At 35.5% G+C, this 20,404-nt stretch overlaps 2 protein-coding genes and 2 non-coding genes across 4 annotated transcripts; 2 read left to right on the top strand and 2 right to left on the bottom strand.

Moving 5' to 3' along the window:
- The first annotated feature begins 726 nt into the window (after positions 1–726).
- Positions 727–798, top strand: TRNAH-GUG (transfer RNA histidin (anticodon GUG)). The gene has a single exon. It is a non-coding gene; the product is annotated as a tRNA-His (tRNA).
- A 290-nt stretch (positions 799–1,088) lies between these two features.
- LOC118065192 (uncharacterized) lies at positions 1,089–3,348 on the top strand. Its single transcript, XM_035080344.1, has 4 exons — positions 1,089–1,421; positions 1,646–1,777; positions 1,865–2,394; positions 2,642–3,348. Exons 1-4 carry the CDS (start codon positions 1,241–1,243, stop codon positions 3,215–3,217), a joined length of 1,419 nt encoding a protein of 472 aa, XP_034936235.1. The 5' UTR covers positions 1,089–1,240; the 3' UTR covers positions 3,218–3,348.
- A 317-nt stretch (positions 3,349–3,665) lies between these two features.
- Positions 3,666–4,779, bottom strand: Srp19 (signal recognition particle 19). The gene is made up of 2 exons (XM_035080333.1): positions 4,480–4,779; positions 3,666–4,270 (listed from the first exon to the last, which is right to left on the bottom strand). Exons 1-2 carry the CDS (start codon positions 4,524–4,526, stop codon positions 3,874–3,876), a joined length of 444 nt encoding a protein of 147 aa, XP_034936224.1. The 5' UTR covers positions 4,527–4,779; the 3' UTR covers positions 3,666–3,873.
- On the bottom strand, positions 4,751–4,822 carry TRNAP-CGG (transfer RNA proline (anticodon CGG)). Its single transcript has one exon. It is a non-coding gene; the product is annotated as a tRNA-Pro (tRNA).
- Between the last annotated feature and the right edge of the window lie 15,582 nt (positions 4,823–20,404).

Raw genomic sequence — 20,404 nt, 5'->3', positions numbered from 1 at the left:
ATAGCCAGCTGGCTCGAACGTGTCTCATTGGGGTAGGCTAATACGAGACTCTGGCGATCAGGAACACAGAAATCTTGAATTAAGTCACGCACTGATTCTCGTTAAGATCATAGATCATTGATACGCATGATATGATATTCCATTATGTCGTCAAATTTAGAATATTTTTAATCAAAATGTTCTCTTGAATAGCCTTCTACCATTTTAATTGCTTCATTCAAGAATACATTTAAACGGAAAAGTCATTTTATCTAGCTCGAATTTTTGGAAAAAGCTCTGGGAAAAGAAATAAAAAAAATTTATTCCACCTTTTTAACGATAAACTGCCACAGTTTGTATACAAACACGCAGATTTCACGCATCACAAATTATTCAACTACTATGTCCACATAATTGCCAACTAATGGGTCCAATTTCGTACGTGATAGTCATAGAAAGCACCCAAAAACGATAATAACGTTGGCCACCAGTGGTTCATCTTTATCAGGAGGCTAAAATGCTGAAGAGATATTACGAATGTTCCAACTAAAACATGACCTCAAATTATATGAACAGTTTGCAAACTTCCATACTGTAATTTCGAAATTCCTATATGCTCTGAGCAAATAATAACCGCAGCGATAGCATTTAATAAAGATATTAATCGTTTATTCTAACAAATAAATAATTATATCACCAATCCAGACCTCACGTCTATTTGAAGCACCAGAGAAATATCCTTTAACAGCCGTGATCGTCTAGTGGTTAGGACCCTACGTTGTGGCCGTAGTAACCCAGGTTCGAATCCTGGTCACGGCAATGTGTAAACATTGTCACGGTAAAGGGAATTTTTTTTTAGCTTTTGCAATAAAAATAGGAAATAAAAAAATTATTTTATTTACTATTTTAGTTTTTTAGAATTTAAATCATATTTTTCTTTGAATTATAACGATATTTATTGTTACAATTGCGACTTGTTATTTATATTAGTGGGTCATTTATCGTATAGCTTGGATATACTTTCCTTTCACTGTTGAGTCTGGCTTCAACTTACTTTTTCCGGGATCAAATACAATTACTCAGAACTGAGTTACAAAATGTCATACAAAACAGTTGCCATTAGTAAATACAATCACAATTGAAATGCCTATCAGCAAATTTAATTTTATAATGTCCGAAACTCAGCACATATAAATTGAATGATCATAGACTAGAATTTAGTTTGATTTGACGTTCGAGTTGGCTTTCATTTCAATTAATTATGTGTGCTACGACCATCAAAATAATTCTCTTGTCATTCATTCTATATCAAGTTTCCGGTAATCAACCTGATAAAGATATTAATGATGATATTTGTAAAAATTTATGTAAAAGTTGTGGAGGTGTAGCATCTTACGTTGATGATAAATGCGAGTGTTATATTGATAATGAAAATCAGAAGAGTAAGTGTTCTAATACCAATTTTTCAAACGTATCATCAAGTTATTGATTTTTACGTTGATGAATCAACTAATATTTAGCTTTTGAGCCAATAAATTCATCTTTACAGACTGATTTTTCAACAAGATTAATAGCAATCATGAAACACATTTATCTATCATTTTAGCAGTTTCTGAAATATTTTTCATACCTACTAGTTTAACAATTTATTTAATTTACCTATCAGACGCTGAATGTGTGGGTCGCATAAAGAGACAAGCTGAAGACCTTCATCTAGACTTTGTTAACTGTAAGCCAGCAACGCTTGAACGTCTTCCTCCATGTAATAGTCGTCACAATTATGGACGCCTTAAAGCAAGTGAGTCACTTGAACCATCCATTACCAATATTTGATAATAATATCTACTATCAAATAAAATATTTATTGCTTAAAAAATATTTCTAGGTGACATTGATCTCATAACTCAATACTTTATGAATGGAGGTCCATCGAATGGTTTTCCGATTATCCGATCTCGTTGTGACAATTCTGGACAGCAATTTCAGTCGACAACTCCAGTGGAACAATTGCTAAACGACTTTACTAATGAACCGTTAGATTACTACGATTTATCAACAGTATCAAATCAAATTGAAGATCCATATTATGAGCCAGAACAACCAAGAACTGTAAAACCTTGTACTCCATTATCCTATGTCAATCGTCCAACTTCGCCCACTGCACCTTTCTATCCTTATGTCTATAAATGCACTAAATGTACTTATCCAACACAACCATCATCTTCTTTACCAATTCATTCATCCTATGCAGCTGCTGCAGCTACATCTTCCATGTATTATCCATATAATCAACTCTACAGTGATCTTATAAGATCAAACTACTTACCTTCATCTCAAACTCCTTGTAATTCTTATCATCCTTCTATTCCTTATGTTCCTAAAAGTACTCCACCATTACCTGTGAAAAATAAACTTGTGAGTATTTTTTTTTTTTAATTCAAAAAATAACTACTCTATTTCAGCTTTAAATGTCTCTAAAGATTCAAATGATTGATATCAAGTCGTAAAATAATTTTTTATCAGTTAAAGTAAAATAAAATAGCTAAATCATATATTTTATAGCATAAATATATTATTTTTGTGATATAATGACTTTTTCAACAACCTAATGCGTAAAATTTATAGATTTTCTACCATAAAAGTTTTATTTACTATTTTTCAGATGGATGCGATTTATAAATCTATAGCAGAGCAAAATTATCGAAAATCTGTTACCAATTCTCAATCCTGGACGGATAAAATTAATTCTGTGTATCATAATTCTCTCCATGGTGGATCATCATCATCTGTAATCCCTCAATTTCCATACAATTATCTCCCTCCTGGATCTTATCCAATTGAGTCTTCTATACCTATCGATATGATACAACTTCAAACTTTTTTAGCCCAACAAAATTCGTTTCTAGAAAACTTAAATCAATATCTCCAAAGCTATCATGAAAAGTCAAGATTTCATATGCATCCTTCTTATATTGTTGGAGCAGTACATAATGATATGGGACACTCAACAACTACTGACAATACTAATAGCTGGAATATTGAGAGTTCTACCCCAGAAACGTACCGAACTGTAACGAAGACCAGTGATGTGCAAATTCAACAAGAAAATGTGAGTGAAGCAGTATCAAATGCTGAAATAAAAACAGTAAATATGGGAAATTCAGGACTAAGCAATGAAAGGTCGCATACAATGATACCAATTCGTCGTATAAGAAAAGAATCAGAGATAGAAAAATAAAAACTAAATACTATCAAAAAGAAAAAAAATTTCACTTAAATTAAACTTATTGATTAGTGATAAATTTTTTACGGTAAATGATAAATTTTTTAGTATGTGAGTAGTAACGTATATGAACAAGTATTTAAATAGAAAACTCATTGTTAATTAATGTATGTATGAATAATATAATTTGGATATTCTTATTAGTTTTAACTAATAAAGAATGACAATAGTAATTAAAGCATTAAATATTTTGTAAAATAATAAATCAAATGATATTTAAAAGCCAAAATGAGATCTACTTGTTTTTAGTACTTGATAATGATAAAAGATTTTCAATAAATACACTGACGTTTATAGTAATTTCTTAATATATATTTATATTTTTTCATCTATAGATTATATATTTGATATTTTTATTCACATAAAAAATATTTTTTTGAAAAGAAAAAGAATTTTCATTAAGTTGGAAAGAAATTATTGATCTACCTATAAAAAATTAAACTTATCTTTTGTGAATGTGCTTATTCTTCATCAAAAAAAAGAACGACATTTTTTTCCCAAACAAATAAATTTAAAACAAAACACTTCTCTCCAACCTAACAATGGCAATAGAATGAAAGTAGCAGATTATCAATAATTAATAATTAAATACATAGTCTTATTAATCATAATTATCTTCTTCCTTTTCCTTTGCCTTTTTTCGTCGAGGTAGTACTTTGTTGAGAAGACTGTTGTTCGTTGAAGTTTTGTTTACCCTGCCTTGTTTTGAGATTTGGAATAGTAGTTCCTAAATGCAAAAGCAGCGAATCTCTTGTGGGAAAATCAGGATGACACGGAGTTCCATCATCATTTTTTAATTGCACCCGAATTCGTCCACGAAAAAGTAATTCCTTACTGCGTTCTTTAGGATGAAGTTTATTTTCTACACCAACCTTCAAACCTGCTGCTATTAAAACGTCACGAATTTCTTGGTGAGTTGGATTCTCCACGCATTTTGATTTTATTAATTTTCGTCCTTGAGCACGTGTTCTCTTACTATTTAAATATATTGGATAAATGCAAACCCACCTAAAAAAAGAAACGATAATCAATCACTCCAAAATGGAACAATAATGTAAATGAAATAAATAGAGAGGTTATAGGATGTGAGTTAGGTTAGAAACATACGGATTCATTAAAACAGTATTTAAATTGATTGAAAACGAAGAACAACTTTTTCAAACAGTATACAGTGATAATTTGAGAACTTTTGTGAATAAATAAGCTTTGTTTATTACCTTTCTCTGTCAGAATGCTTTTTTGAATCACTCCAACCAGTTGCCATGACGTTTACCTTGGCGTTTACAACAATAAACTGAATACACTGACAACTACATATATAAATTTTGATGCAACAGTTGGTAAAATAGTTTGATAAATTTTTTTGAAACAAAATATGGGCATATCAATGGCATTCCACTCTTAATTACACAATTCTCTATAAATATTATCGTATTTTAGGTACTTGGCATGTAATCACAAAATGAATTTGCAAAAATATTGACGAATGGGCTCGTCCGGGATTTGAACCCGGGACCTCTCGCACCCGAAGCGAGAATCATACCCCTAGACCAACGAGCCTTTCAGTTCTAGCTGATCGTTTGGACAGTGAATAATCAAAGTAAGAGAGTGCGTTGAAGTTGTATAGATTTTACTCTTTAAGCTTGATCCAAGAATTTGAATTACAAAATTTACAAGTATCAATGTCTCAGCTATTGTACAATCCGCTCATTTGGCACATTTATTAATATTAGCCATTGAGAACTATTTAAACAGAGGGAGCGCGGGACAGCAATTGCCTTCGCAAGGACTGTCCACAACAAAAGACCCAGCGATCAAAATGAAAACAGCGGAGAAAATTCCGAGGGAGGACATTACGATGTACAAAACTAAAAAACTAATGGAAGACTTTAATATAAAATTTCATTTAACCACCTATAAAGGTGTATATGATAATACAAAAAAAACACGTGCCAAATGTTCATTAATGACGACACAGATAAGGGTGCGTTCACACTTCCCAAAAAATCAGTTAGAGAATCTAGTGTAGGCAGCGACGCTGCGGCAAGTACACTTGACTTCATTAATGTACGGAAGCCCAGTCGGCTCACTTTCTTGACGGAAAGTGGCGCCATATGGTGACCACTTTCAACATGCGTGCACGAGAATTTGTAGAAAATAGAGAGAACGATATGACCACTTGCAACAAATTACCATTATTTTCCCTCGCACACACACGTGTGTGAAGGAATTTCTTTATATGGTTTTTTTTGTGGACATGTATCTTTCGCCTAGATTCTGAAGTTTCTAAAAACCCCTCAACGAGTACTTTCGGACAATTGTTTTACGAGTTATAAAGGTCAAAAGTCAAACGGTCGATGATTTTTTTACCCTTCCGTTGACGTTTGACCTCTGTAACTCGTAAAAAACTTCTTTGGCAGTAATTGTTGAGGAGTATTTAGAAACTTTATAGTCCAATGAATGAATGGCTGAAATTACCATTTTGCGGTAAAAGAATGAAACCTACGCGAAAATGTGCGTAAGGGTCGTAGGAATATTAATGCAAAAAATCAGAATCCTGAATGCAAGGGAACCCCGGCAAAAAAAAATGCGAAAGAGTGCAAAAATGACTTTTTCCCTAATATCTCGAGAACGGCTGGAAATATGAAGAAAAGTTTGAGTAAAAGTTGTAGAGAATTAAATTCTCTACAAAAAAGTATTCATACATTTTTTACGTATCTCTTACCGTTTATTGATTATATGCCATTTAAGGGTCCGTGGAACGTAGAATTTTTTTAAAAACTATTTCATATTTAAAAAATTTTTTCTTTAAAAGAAAACACATCAGAGGGCTTCTTTATTACTCTGACAATATTTTCAAAGGTTAATGAGCTTTTCATTAATTAATATTAATTTGAACATTTCAAATTAATTTTTTTTATATTTAATCGAATTGAATTTTTATTAGGATATAAGCTAAAGATACATATTCATGAAAAATGTATAAAAAAAGTCCTTCTTCCTTGAAATCACCCAAATACTTAGCTAACTCCCTAAAAAAGTATGACTTTCGTTCTATTTTTGCGATTCTGAGGGTAAAGGAATTTTCGGAACGTTTTTCGTGGAGTTGTTTGATTAGCTCAGATTCTTTCCAAAACATTTTACCAAAAACAGCCCCACGGACTGTCAAAAATTGCGCGCCAAGTTCAAGCTATGAGGACAATAATCTTTCCAGTAAACACTGTTATATTGTAGTTATATATCATTGACATAGTTTTTGTTACATATTTTATTACAGTTATGTACCATAGAAGTAACATAGATGTTACTATTTCCGCCTTAATTATATAACATTTTTATAACTTTGTTATATTACAGTAATATTATTGTTACATAACATTTATTTAACATTGATATTGTTTAAATTGAAAAAAAAAAATTGTCAGCAATGTATTTTTATTGGATTTTATTGCTTTTGTTTACTCTTCTACTATTTTGTAAGTGTAATCTGATTTCTTTAGTGAAATGAATTTTTCCTATTTGGGGGATTCGAACCTACTACCGCCCGCTCGCATGCAACTTAAACCTACGTTTTTACCCACTAGGTTCTTCTGATACTTAATTTTCAAATTGAAAATAGAAATAGATCATAGAAACATAACATTAAATAACAAAAAATATATACTACTAGTATAACAGTGTTATATAACATGGATACAACATGCATGTAACGCTAATTATATTGCCATTAGATAACTACGTTATATAGCTACAACATGACATGGGTGTGACATCTGCAATATAAACTCGTTACTTTGACAATATATTACAGTTAAATACCATATATGTAACTTTTCGTTTTATAACTTGTTACATATTGTTACCTTTGTGTTATATTGCTGTTATATTCAGTGTTTACTGGGCTGTTAGGAGTTCTACACCTCCAGTAACTGATGGCTTTCACTACAATTTTTTATCCTCTTAGACTTAATAAGGGATATTATTCTTCTCCCAATCTCAGTAAAATCTTTGAAAAGTTAATCAAAGAAGGTTTGACCAACCATATTAACAAAAACGCAATAATTCCGGACAACCCGATAACATATGAAATAGCGTCTCATCTACATCACCGTGGCAAACTCGGCATTTTGTGTCCTCGAGTTGCTCGTGCATAACATCACGCCGATGGACGGGGGTGGAAAATACACCATCTTGGCAGGCCATAATGAACCCTTCGGTCTCAGAGAACAAGCCAGCTGACTTAAGGTATTGGAAAGTCAGCTGGTGTGACAAGTCCTGTGTTTCGAGATGACGGTAAAACACACCATGTAAGGACTTTGCCACATGTTCATCGAGCCGTTTTAACTGCTCGGTTGTTTTTATATCGACCTTTCGCTGCCCTCTGGTCAATTGCAAAAGCCTTAGACCGTCTAGGCTGCTAGGGTCGTAAACTGAGCCGAGGTTCTGCGCTGCCTGATATGCTGCTCTATATAGGAGCAGCAGTCTTGTTTCGGTCTTGTTTCGGCAGGCAAAGTGCTAGGGTCGAATACCCGACGCTCTACGGGCCTCGCTTCCTTTTTAATTCAAATTTGAATTTGATATATAACAAGCTAGATCGAGAGTGATTCGTGCGTTAATGTGTTTTATATTTTATTCCTTAGTTTGTTCAGTGATAAATACAGTGAGAGTTTGGACACTTCTGTGCACTCTGTCCGGTGTATTGCCCTGCAATACACAGGATCTACTTACCCATCATAATGGACAATAAAAACACTAACTCTACATCAATAACAATGCCAGTGAGCGTCTCTAATTCGCTAAAAAATAAAAAATTAATAAAAGATATCCAAAAAGATTTTAATATGGCTACATACAGAAATTCGTTCAACAAGAATATACACGTTCCAAACTTGATACCTAAAAGAAAGGGCAATAAAACTGGGGAAGACCCAGAGGACGAGGAATTTACACATCCTAAAAAATACGTTCGGCGCGGGAGTGGGTGCACTGACGGTAAAGAAGGTCCGACAGTTTCACTGGGTAACAAATTCGACGCCTTTACCAACATGGACTGTGATATTACTGATATAGAGGGAGTTACCGCTCCTCAAGAACCTAGTGGCGCTAAAAGTAAATTCAAGATTCCTCCTATATACCTAGCAGAACAAAGCATAAAAATGATAATTTCTCTATTAAGCGAAAATAAAATTCCTAAAGATACCTTTATTCTTAGACAAGTGGACCCAGTATTAATTTGTGTGCAACTTAGTCTTATGGAGACCTATACAAAAATTCTAGATCTCTTCAAAGCCAAAGATATGAAATATCATACTTACACCCCAAAACATCTAAAAACCAAAACCATTGTCCTTAAAGGAATCAGAGGCGGTTTTGATGAAACCGAGGTCCTGAACGACCTCGTTAGCCTGCAATTAGATAAAGTTACGTTTACCAAAGTCACTAAATTAAGATTCAATAAAGAAAAGACTGACCTACATCACTTCCTGGTCCACATGGACGCCAACAGCGAATTAGATAGAGTTCTAAAAACAAAAATCCTCCTAAACCAAAAAGTGAGATGGGAAAAGCTGCGGAGACCAAAAATTTTCCAGTGTAAGAACTGCCAGGATATTGGGCATGCTAGCTCAAATTGTAATAGGGGTTACAGGTGTGTGAAATGCGCTCAGTCCCACGGTCCTGGTAAATGTGAACTAGGGGATAACTCTAAGAAAGAACCATTACTATGTGCTAACTGCGGCCAACATGGCCATCCTGCCTCCTACAGAGGCTGCCCCTTTCTAAAATCTGCCGCTTCGCTCAAGAAAAAGAGCCAACAATCACACAACGAATCCAACAAAGTGAGAAGAGATAAAATATTCAAGGAAGTGGATCCAAATTTCTCTTATGCTACTATTGCTCGATCCTCACAGCAGAAAACCACCCTCCCCCATACGCCCAGACCAGCAACGAAGGATGTTAACCAACATGAAAATACTCATAATACACCCGGAGTTCCCCCCAGAAGTGATAGTGACAATAGCCTAGGTAATATCGAAAATATCCTAAGCATGTTTAAGGACGCAATCCTTAAAGAAATTAACTCAAAACTGGAAGCGATTGAGAACCGGATATCGATGAACTCAATAAGAATAGACCAATTAGGTGCAAACATCACTTACGAATAAAAATGGATTCGAGACCGGATACCACCACTAACACGCTAAAAATAGTTGCAATCAATGTGAATTCTATTAACTCACTAAAAAGAAGATATGATCTGAATAAATTCATCAATTATCACAACATAGACATTGCGCTGATATCTGAGACGAAATTAAATCACAAACACGTCTTAAAATTTGATAACTATGAAATAGTTAGAAGAGATCGAGCTAATAGTAAAAAAGGAGGTGGAACTGCTATCCTGATTAAGAAATGTATCAACTTCACTGAGATCACTAACCCAAATGCTGACAAATTCAATGTCATAGAATACTCTTGTGTTAAAGTGGGAGTCAAGCGCCATGATTTTTATATTTTCAGCATCTATGCCAAACACTCGGACAGCCACCTATTTGGTAAAGAACTGGAAAAGCTATTCACAAATCATAATCTAATGGATGATAATTCCTCATATATTATCGCTGGGGACTTTAATGCTAGAAACATCCGCTGGGGTGACAGCGTCACCAATGATAGAGGTAGACAATTTAAGAAATGGGAGTCGGACTTTGAAGTCCCATATGGATTTAAGATATACCCTCCAGCTCTCCCCACTTTTCCAAAATCCGGCTCGCGACTGGATTACTGCATTGCTGATAACAGAATCGAAATAACAAACTCACCTGATGAAAAAATTCCAGTTTTGGAGTATGATAGTGACCACAATGCTCTCCTACTCTGCATTAACACGAACACACTACTTGATGGTCTTGCGGCTCCTATGGAAAGATCAGTAAAGTACAACTACAAAAAGGCTAACTGGGAGAAATTTAAGAGGCATATGAATAAACAATACAAAGAGGAAGAACAAGTCCCAGCTAACAGAAACCTAACAATCACCGAAATCGATGAGCATATTATAAAACTAGAAAATCTCATAACCACCTGTATAAATGACATTATTCCTAGGATCGACCCTAATAAATGGAAATACTATGAAAAATATGAAAGCAACGCGATTAAAAAACTCCACAACTATAAGTCATTCCTCCTATCCAGACTTCATTTTACCAGATACAAATCTCCTGCTGCCCACAGTAAGCAAGAAATAACTAGAATCAAAACTACAATAAGACTTATAAACAAGAAATTAGCCAAAGAATTTAAACGGACCATCACCGCTTATTGGAAGGCCTTGATAAAAAGCATCAACTACAGAGACTCTCATCAATTCTTTCCATTGATCAATAGATTGCTCAGACCTAACAAAGCCATCAAACTAAGTAACTTTAAATTCGATGTAAATAGCAGCGCCTTTAGTAAGAATTTGAGCGAAACTCATCCTCATTTAATCAGCAATAATGAAATTATCATCACAGATCCTCTCACTAAATTAGAGGTTATTGGAAGCTATTTAGAGAGCATCAATTCTCCTCGTTACACCAATATGGATTCTGACAACAAAATCATGGCTGACTCGTCGACTGATATACTCTCAAGCACCAGAGCCAAAATCCGACACTCTAATCTAACTTTCACGGAATTCACAGAAGAGAACAGTGCATACAACCCTTCCCAGGATAGGGATAATGGTAATGGTCCTAAATGCTTCTTCTCACAATATGAAATACAGATTATTCTGAAAATGCTCAAAAATAAAACCTCTTCTGGACTAGACAACATACCAGCTATTGCCCTTAAACATATCCCGGACTCAGTAATCAGAAGCTACACAATCATATTCAACAACGCCATAAACCAAGCCTACTACCCGGTAAGATGGAAGATGGCAAAGGTACTACCAATCTTAAAAAAGGACAAAAACCCGCACGACCCACAGAGCTATCGCCCTATTAGCCTCACCATGAATATTAGTAAAGTTTTCGAGAAACTCATCAAGGAGTCTCTAATAACTCATATCAACTCTCACAAGATCATCCCTGACAACCAATTTGGTTTCAAGACCGGCCACTCAACCACACATGCAATCCACAAGTTCTCCTCAGATATCAACAACTACCTCCACAAAGGACTAACGATTGGTGCTGTTTTATTAGATTTGGAAAAAGCTTTTGATTCTGTCTGGAAGAATGGACTGATACTCAAGTTGCTTAACTACAAATTTCCAATTGGGCTAATACTACTCATAATGGACATGATAGAAGAGAAAACATTCAAAACCTGGGGATGGGACACTTTTTTCAGAGACAACCTTTAAAATCACCGAGGGCCTACAACAAGGAACTGTAACATCACCAATTCTATTCAATATATTCAACAGCGAAATAATTAACCTATTTGGACTCAATACAGCTGACAAACTACACTCAATAGCCTACGCAGACGACCTGATCGTGTATCAGGCAGACACAGATGTCAACGCAATACAATCTTCCCTACAAGTAGTGGTCAACAACATCAACATCTATTATAAAAATTGGAACCTCAAGATCAACCCCACAAAAAGAGAGCTGATTTTCTTCAGAAGACCAGTCAAAAAAGTACCCTACTCCACAATCAAAAAAATAAACAACGCCAGAATAACAGCCACGGACATACACACCAACCAAGTACACGCCATCCCATCAAAGAAAATCGTTAAATATTTAGGGGTTCATCTTGACTTCCTTTTCAGGATCAACACACATCACAACCTACAACTTGAAAAAGCAGTAAAAACCTTCCTCTCGAACGGCAGGATCTTCTACAACACCAACCTGGAAAATAGAGCCAAAATAATTTGCTATATGCTGCTAGTTCGTCCCATCTTTACCTATGCCGCACCTGTATTATGGAATACTGGCCCAACAATAGTTGAAAAAATGCGGAGATTCGAGAGATTGTGTCTCAGGACCTGCCTCCGAGCCCATAGAACCTCATCCTCAGGATATGTCAAAAGAACAAGTAATAAGTTCATTTATGATAAGGCTAATATCCCAAGAGTGGACTCTTTTACGTTAAAACTAACCAGACGATACTTTGGTAATTTAAACAAAGTGAAAAATGAATTACTCGACTCCGTCAAGGATCCAAATGATCAGCTGATCAGAGAACAGCTCGCTTCCGGCTATATCCCTCCTGAAGGATTCAAATTCTGTGACTCACTAGGCCTAATCCAGGATGCGAAGAATTTGCCTATTATCTATCACCTAAAAAGACACTCCGCTAATAAAAGCATCTCCATCAACCCAGACTTACTAGACATTAACATGAGCTTCTCGAAAGCTCTCCCTAGATCTGACCTAGATGATACTAACAGAGCGTCAAAGAGTTATACATGGCTAACGAAGGATGCCAAATACATGGACGACATAAGAAGAAGAGCTAGAATGAAAAAGAGCCAGAAAGATAGAAGAAGGAACCGATAACCAAGCTGTTCCTGGCAGAAGTTCCTCACCTCTAGCTACCGAGGGCTCTCGCCACAATCAGTATTCACTGATTTCACCCGATGTAAATATGTACATACCCGTCATTCTATTCTATATTCTCTTTTCTCTCTCTTTAGGCTAAGCTTTTTCCTTAAAACAAAAATGATAACGTGAAGGAATTTTTTGATTAAATCCAAAAAATTTTTTTTTTGTCCTTTTAAATTTAATATCTTGTTGATAATAACTCTTTTTAATTGTTATCTTAAGTATTACATATATACATAACGAGATTATATTACTGTTAATTGGATATAGAGATTATTACAGAGTCTAATGGTTTGTTAGCTAGTAATATCTAAGTATAGTTAAGGTATAGTAGTTTCGTAAGTTAGTTTTTATACTTTTACATGTATTATTGTCAGTTGGATTCAATAAACTAATCTTTTTAAGAACCAACGAGCCTTTCAGTTCTAGCTGATCGTTTGGACAGTGAATAATCAAAGTAAGAGAGTGCGTTGAAGTTGTATAGATTTTACTCTTTAAGCTTGATCCAAGAATTTGAATTACAAAATTTACAAGTATCAATGTCTCAGCTATTGTACAATCCGCTCATTTGGCACATTTATTAATATTAGCCATTGAGAACTATTTAAACAGAGGGAGCGCGGGACAGCAATTGCCTTCGCAAGGACTGTCCACAACAAAAGACCCAGCGATCAAAATGAAAACAGCGGAGAAAATTCCGAGGGAGGACATTACGATGTACAAAACTAAAAAACTAATGGAAGACTTTAATATAAAATTTCATTTAACCACCTATAAAGGTGTATATGATAATACAAAAAAAACACGTGCCAAATGTTCATTAATGACGACACAGATAAGGGTGCGTTCACACTTCCCAAAAAATCAGTTAGAGAATCTAGTGTAGGCAGCGACGCTGCGGCAAGTACACTTGACTTCATTAATGTACGGAAGCCCAGTCGGCTCACTTTCTTGACGGAAAGTGGCGCCATATGGTGACCACTTTCAACATGCGTGCACGAGAATTTGTAGAAAATAGAGAGAACGATATGACCACTTGCAACAAATTACCATTATTTTCCCTCGCACACACACGTGTGTGAAGGAATTTCTTTATATGGTTTTTTTGTGGACATGTATCTTTCGCCTAGATTCTGAAGTTTCTAAAAACCCCTCAACGAGTACTTTCGGACAATTGTTTTACGAGTTATAAAGGTCAAAAGTCAAACGGTCGATGATTTTTTTACCCTTCCGTTGACGTTTGACCTCTGTAACTCGTAAAAAACTTCTTTGGCAGTAATTGTTGAGGAGTATTTAGAAACTTTATAGTCCAATGAATGAATGGCTGAAATTACCATTTTGCGGTAAAAGAATGAAACCTACGCGAAAATGTGCGTAAGGGTCGTAGGAATATTAATGCAAAAAATCAGAATCCTGAATGCAAGGGAACCCCGGCAAAAAAAATGCGAAAGAGTGCAAAAATGACTTTTTCCCTAATATCTCGAGAACGGCTGGAAATATGAAGAAAAGTTTGAGTAAAAGTTGTAGAGAATTAAATTCTCTACAAAAAAGTATTCATACATTTTTTACGTATCTCTTACCGTTTATTGATTATATGCCATTTAAGGGTCCGTGGAACGTAGAATTTTTTTAAAAACTATTTCATATTTAAAAAATTTTTTCTTTAAAAGAAAACACATCAGAGGGCTTCTTTATTACTCTGACAATATTTTCAAAGGTTTTAATGAGCTTTTCATTAATTAATATTAATTTGAACATTTCAAATTAATTTTTTTTATATTTAATCGAATTGAATTTTTATTAGGATATAAGCTAAAGATACATATTCATGAAAAATGTATAAAAAAAGTCCTTCTTCCTTGAAATCACCCAAATACTTAGCTAACTCCCTAAAAAAGTATGACTTTCGTTCTATTTTTGCGATTCTGAGGGTAAAGGAATTTTCGGAACGTTTTTCGTGGAGTTGTTTGATTAGCTCAGATTCTTTCCAAAACATTTTACCAAAAACAGCCCCACGGACTGTCAAAAATTGCGCGCCAAGTTCAAGCTATGAGGACAATAATCTTTCCAGTAAACACTGTTATATTGTAGTTATATATCATTGACATAGTTTTTGTTACATATTTTATTACAGTTATGTACCATAGAAGTAACATAGATGTTACTATTTCCGCCTTAATTATATAACATTTTTATAACTTTGTTATATTACAGTAATATTATTGTTACATAACATTTATTTAACATTGATATTGTTTAAATTGAAAAAAAAAATTGTCAGCAATGTATTTTTATTGGATTTTATTGCTTTTGTTTACTCTTCTACTATTTTGTAAGTGTAATCTGATTTCTTTAGTGAAATGAATTTTTCCTATTTGGGGGGATTCGAACCTACTACCGCCCGCTCGCATGCAACTTAAACCTACGTTTTTACCCACTAGGTTCTTCTGATACTTAATTTTCAAATTGAAAATAGAAATAGATCATAGAAACATAACATTAAATAACAAAAAATATATACTACTAGTATAACAGTGTTATATAACATGGATACAACATGCATGTAACGCTAATTATATTGCCATTAGATAACTACGTTATATAGCTACAACATCACATGGGTGTGACATCTGCAATATAAACTCGTTACTTTGACAATATATTACAGTTATATAACATATATGTAACTTTTCGTTTTATAACTTGTTACATATTGTTACCTTTGTGTTATATTGCTGTTATATTCAGTGTTTACTGGGCTGTTAGGAGTTCTACACCTCCAGTAACTGATGGCTTTCACTACAATTTTTTATCCTCTTAGACTTAATAAGGGATATTATTCTTCTCCCAATCTCAGTAAAATCTTTGAAAAGTTAATCAAAGAAGGTTTGACCAACCATATTAACAAAAACGCAATAATTCCGGACAACCCGATAACACATGAAATAGCGTCTCATCTACATCACCGTGGCAAACTCGGCATTTTGTGTCCTCGAGTTGCTCGTGCATAACATCACGCCGATGGACGAGGGTGGAAAATACACCATCTTGGCAGGCCATAATGAACCCTTCGGTCTCAGAGAACAAGCCAGCTGACTTAAGGTATTGGAAAGTCAGCTGGTGTGACAAGTCCTGTGTTTCGAGATGACGGTAAAACACACTATGTAAGGACTTTGCCACATGTTCATCGAGCCGTTTTAACTGCTCGGTTGTTTTTATATCGACCTTTCGCTGCCCTCTGGTCAATTGCAAAAGCCTTAGACCGTCTAGGCTGCTAGGGTCGAAAACTGAGCCGAGGTTCTGCGCTGCCTGATATGCTGCTCTATATAGGAGCGCATCCCTTCCCAATAGTTCAAAGCTGTTCACAAACTTGAAAAAAGGATCAGAGCTCTCTTAGATGTCATAAGCCAGGCCTATCACTAACCTGTCATGTAGACACTCCAAACTTAGTAGTCCACGCCTTTTCAGATCACGGGGAATGTAGAGGCGTTGGACAGAAGATCGCGGGTGATGATTTCGATATAATGTCATCACTTTCCTCGTGATAATGTCCAGATCTTTAAGTTCTTTTCAGAGCCATTTAAGAACCCCGAATGAGTATAGCAAGACTGGGACAGCGAAAATATTCGTGGCTTTGACTTTGTTAGGGCCTGATAATTCAGAGCCCCATATTCTCTTAAGTCGCCACTTATACTCACTGCGGAGAATATCTTTGATGACAGACACGTCCTGTAAAGGAGATTGTACCTGTCCAAGATATCGGTATGACTCTACAGCATCCAGATGTTTTATAATGCTCCCGTCTGTAAGCTCGACATTGTCACTCCAGTTTGGCGATCTTCCTTTTACTAAGTGGGCAACTGCGCACTTGTCTAACCCAAACTTCATGCCGATTGCACTGGTATACTCGGACACAACCTCTAGGGCTGCTCAGAGTCTCTCAGGACTTGCCGCGTACACTTTCAAGTCATCCGTACAGAATAGATGTGTGACTTTGTGTACGCGGTTGGAGACTCGTCCAGCTTTATATCCAGGCGTTCGGCGTAGAGTGACAAATAATGGCAGCAGTGAGATGCAAAATAGAAGAGGACTCAGGGTATCTCCCTGGTATACGCCTCTCCTAAATGGCACTGCTCTGGTAGAGACTTTCGTTTCACCAGATGTTACGGTGAAACGTGTCCTCTAAAAAGGCATTAGATGTTCGATGCATCTCACTATTTGTGGGGGTACTGAAAGGCATTCGAGTAAGTAGAGAAGAAGCTCGCGCGATGTTGTATCAAATGCCTTTCTGTAATCCACCCAGGCCATTGATAAGTTGCGCTTGTAGTAGTATGCGTCTATTGTGACGCATCGGTCTACTAGCAAGTTTTTCTTGGAACCTGTCAAGCCACGCTTGCTGCCACGTTGTTCGTTTATCTGTCTTCATACAGATAGGAAGCAACGAAGGGAGGATGCTTCCATACATTTTACATGGTTAGTAACTTTATTTCAGTGAAAAAAAAGTACGCGTTGAGAGAATTCAAATATAATGCATAGATCCCGTTTTAAATTGTTTATAACAAATTTAATTATTATAAACAAAAAGAGTGAGTTTCCATTCATGTCATACGGTTAGTATTTTTTTTTAATAGAAGAAAAAATTACGCGTTGGAAGAATTCAAATATATTGCATTGATTTCTATTTTTATTGTTTATAACAATTTAAAATATGTTATTTAAATATTATCATGATCAATAATCATTTGCCATTAAAAATTTTCAATCATTATGAACACAATTCCATATCATCAACAATCATTATTGACCATATATTGTCTTCAATGCTATTTTTACTTCTATTTGGCTCTGATTTCTCCGGACTTCAAACATATACTAATCGACACTTTCTTTGGATTTGAATTTCTATTCACTAACGGATCAAGAGATCCATAGTGATCTCCGGCATTTTTATTGTAGCTAAGTTTTTGTTCAAAAATTAGACAACAGTTCTAATTAAATTTGAAATTATCTGGTTGTTTAGATATTTCAATCGAAATCAAAGACGACAAAGAAAATAGTTCACCTAACAAGAAGGAGACAGATACAAAGGAGGTTGAAAAACCAGCAGATAATAACAAAGAAATAGAAGTGGACAAGGAACTTCTTGAAGCTTGAGGTGATGATCCATTGGCGTCCCATACGTTAAAAGTAGAGTTACATTCATCATTAAAAACCAGATGGGAACATTGGGTAAAAACCGGAATAAAGAAAGAAACCAAGAATAAATTGCTAAAACAATATACAATCTTAACAAATATGAATGTTCCTAAACTGAATCCCGAACTTGAACCTGGGTTATCAGAGTTAGTTAACAAAAGAGACAAAGCAATGTCAGAAACTCAAAAATTCATGAGTTTAGCTTTGACGTTAGGGGCAGCATTGTCGAAAAAATTATAATTTTATGCATTTCCTCCTTTCAGTATAATTTTAAAAGTAATCGAGAAAATAAGAAATAATAAGGCCACTGGAATTCTGGTTGTCCCTGATTGGGAAAATCAACCGTGGTATCCATTGTTTAATGTGTTATGTATCAGCAAAATAATGCATTTTCCACCAAGTACTAATCTATTGGTATCACCTTGTAGGTCGAAACAACATCTGAGATGGAAACAAATCCCCCTAATGGCAGCTGTATTATCAGGAAGGCGTTTTCAAAAAGAAACATGCCAACAGAGTCAGTTAATGTATTATTATCTACATTGACATCATCGACATGCAAGCAATATGGATCAGCATTAAAAAAGTAGAATAAATTTTGCTAAGAAAGAAACATAGATTTATATAAACCTACAGTAAATGAAGTCTTACATTGTTTAACGACTATACTAACAAATTCCCACAACATAGAACGCTTTTCACTAACGGTTCTAAAACTGATTCTGGCATTTTTGTGGGGTTGGCCGTGTTCTGTCCGGATCCGCACTTTCAGTATAAGTTTAAAATCTCTTCCTACGCCTCTATTTTTACAGCAGAAGCCATGGCTATCTTTTAAGCCCTTCTTATAATGAAAACCCGCAAAATCCACAATGTTCTCATACTTACTGACTCCAACAGTTCCCTCTGATCTTTCCTTTATATGAACCCATCGCAGTCTTCACCATTCGCCTACCTGGTTGTCTACACCTTACACGAACTTTTAAACTCATCTTTTAACGTCAGACTAATTTGGATCCCCAGCCATTCCAATATCACCGGCATTGAAACAGTGGACGCTCTTGCCAACGCAGCCAGAAGCTCTGGTACAAGAATCCACTGTAAAATACCTTATACCGACCTCTACGCCCACTTTAAATCAAGAACTCTTCAGAAAACTAGATTACTACTCTCCTCTCAAGGACTACGGAAGGGTACCATCTACTTCAAACGCTATTACCAAAGCTCTCCTAAACCCTGGTTCCACAATATAAGGCTGGAGAAAAGAGAGATAGTAACCTTCAACAGAATCCGCAGTAATCATTATAACCTCAACGACTCCCATCGAATGAACCTAACTGCTCACCCCGGATGCCCATGTGGCCACTTCAAGCAAGATTTGGAACATATCTTATGGCACTGCTCTCTCTACGCCTCTCAACGTCAACATCTGCTCAACGCTCTCTCTAAAACCATCTTCAAACTTCCTTGTGACATTCATCAGCTTTTTAAAAACCCCGCTCCACGCTAAATTCATGCCATCTGCAACTACTTCAAGATGTGTAAACTCCAATTATAAAATCTTCATCACCAACCGATAAGTTACCGACCTATCCGGTCCACCTTTAATCCAGTCGACCACTTGCAAATCTCGAAATCTTCCACCAAGGAGTTACGGCTATATAAAGCAAACGCTTTGACGCCATAGAATATAATAATAATAATACAGCTGAAGCCTCTGCAATCGATCAAGCCTTACTATAGAAAACCTTAGGATTCAAAAAGCAGTTATCCTCACAGACTCCCGCAGAGTCCTTGAATCTCTCAAAGACACTTCCTACAAGCAACAATCTCAGTCATATTTCTAATTCTCAAAGTAATCAGAGACTTGGAAGAAACAGATACAATAGTCCGTCTAATCTGGCTCTCAGGTCATTCGTCTATCCGTGGCAATGAAAAAGCTGACTTTCTCGCTAAATCAGCTCGCGCTAGTGGGCATAGAGTTGATATGAAAACGTACACTGACCTCTATTCCACCCTCAGATCTAACACCATCGAAAGACTTAGAAGAGATTGCGAGAAAAGAATTTACTTTTTTCGTTCATCTTGTTGCAACTGTGGTGCTTCCTCTCAGGATATTTCGCATGCCCTCTGGAATTTTCCGCTGTATTTAAATGGAAGGAAGAAACTCCAAAAATTCATTATTTCATACTCTAATGACATGGTTCGAATTCTGTAAAACCCTTCTTCAAGGATTGTGCATGCTCTATGCAACTTTTCAAATGGTGCCAAACTACAAATAGCTTTACCCCCGTAGAAATATTTTTTCTGATATATTTTGAAAAATTCGGAAAAAGTTCTGAAAGGTTCTGAAATGTTCAATATTTGTTCTGAAGAACTTGGAAAAGTACTCTGA

The sequence above is a fragment of the Chelonus insularis genome, unplaced genomic scaffold (assembly GCF_013357705.1).
Source record: "Chelonus insularis isolate UGA/USDA-ARS -01 unplaced genomic scaffold, ASM1335770v1 contig_272_pilon, whole genome shotgun sequence".
Lineage (NCBI taxonomy): Eukaryota > Metazoa > Arthropoda > Insecta > Hymenoptera > Braconidae > Chelonus > Chelonus insularis.
This window is presented reverse-complemented; position numbering and strand designations above follow the sequence as displayed.